Here is a 708-nt window from a genome sequence, read left to right as displayed (position 1 = left end):
TATCGGAGCTGGAAAACAGGTGGGAGGAGATGTAGACAGGGAGAGAGAGCGAGAGAGAGAGAGAGAGAGGTGGAGGGAGAGAGAGAGAGAGAGAGAGAGGAGTAAGAGAAGTAGCACCTCAAGCTACAGCCAGACGTATCGGAGCTGGAAAACAGGTGAGCGTGAGTGTGTGTGGTGAGGGCAATGGGGCTGTATTTTCCATTGGAGCATTCCTCATGAAAACCTCAAAATTATCAGTCGTGATCACGTTTGACTGCCCAATCAAAAATCATGTGAGTTGTCGTTAATTTTTTAACGAAATCAATTAAACTAATTAATTTTCAGGGACTTACTGGAGGCGGTGAAGGAGTTTGAGAATAAGCAGTTCTCCATGAGAGAAGTCGGGACTCCTTTCTCGCCAAAACACAAGAAACTGGAGCCGCTTAACGAAGGAGGAGGTGCTGCCCTGCTGCAGCTGGTGAGTTATAGCGTGAGGAGTAAATGTATTAATTTGATGAGAAGAGTAAGAAGGAGGAGGATAGGAGGGGGAGTAAGAGGAGGGAGGGGAAGGGCGAGGAGGAGGAGAAGGGGGAGACGTGCTGCCCTGCTGCAGCTGGTGAGTTATAGCGTGAGGAGTAAATGTATTAATTTGATGCGAAGAGTAAGAAGGAGGAGGATATGAGGGGGAGTAAGAGGAGGGAGGGGAAGGGCGAGGAGGAGGAGAAGGGG

General features: G+C 49.2%; 1 protein-coding gene across 1 annotated transcript in view; it reads left to right on the top strand.

Moving 5' to 3' along the window:
- LOC106820313 (leucine zipper transcription factor-like protein 1) overlaps nucleotides 1-469 on the top strand; it is a gene marked incomplete at both ends in the record, with an annotated part of 2,136 nt that extends 1,667 nt beyond the window's left edge. The window contains one exon of the mRNA XM_014824836.1: nucleotides 325-469. Coding sequence (XP_014680322.1) covers nucleotides 325-469 — 145 coding nt within the window. The remainder of the gene's footprint in view (nucleotides 1-324) is intronic.
- Nucleotides 470-708: the final 239 nt, after the last annotated feature.

This window comes from Priapulus caudatus, unplaced genomic scaffold (assembly GCF_000485595.1).
Source record: "Priapulus caudatus unplaced genomic scaffold, Priapulus_caudatus-5.0.1 Scaffold10305, whole genome shotgun sequence".
NCBI lineage: Eukaryota > Metazoa > Priapulida > Priapulimorpha > Priapulimorphida > Priapulidae > Priapulus > Priapulus caudatus.
This window is presented reverse-complemented; position numbering and strand designations above follow the sequence as displayed.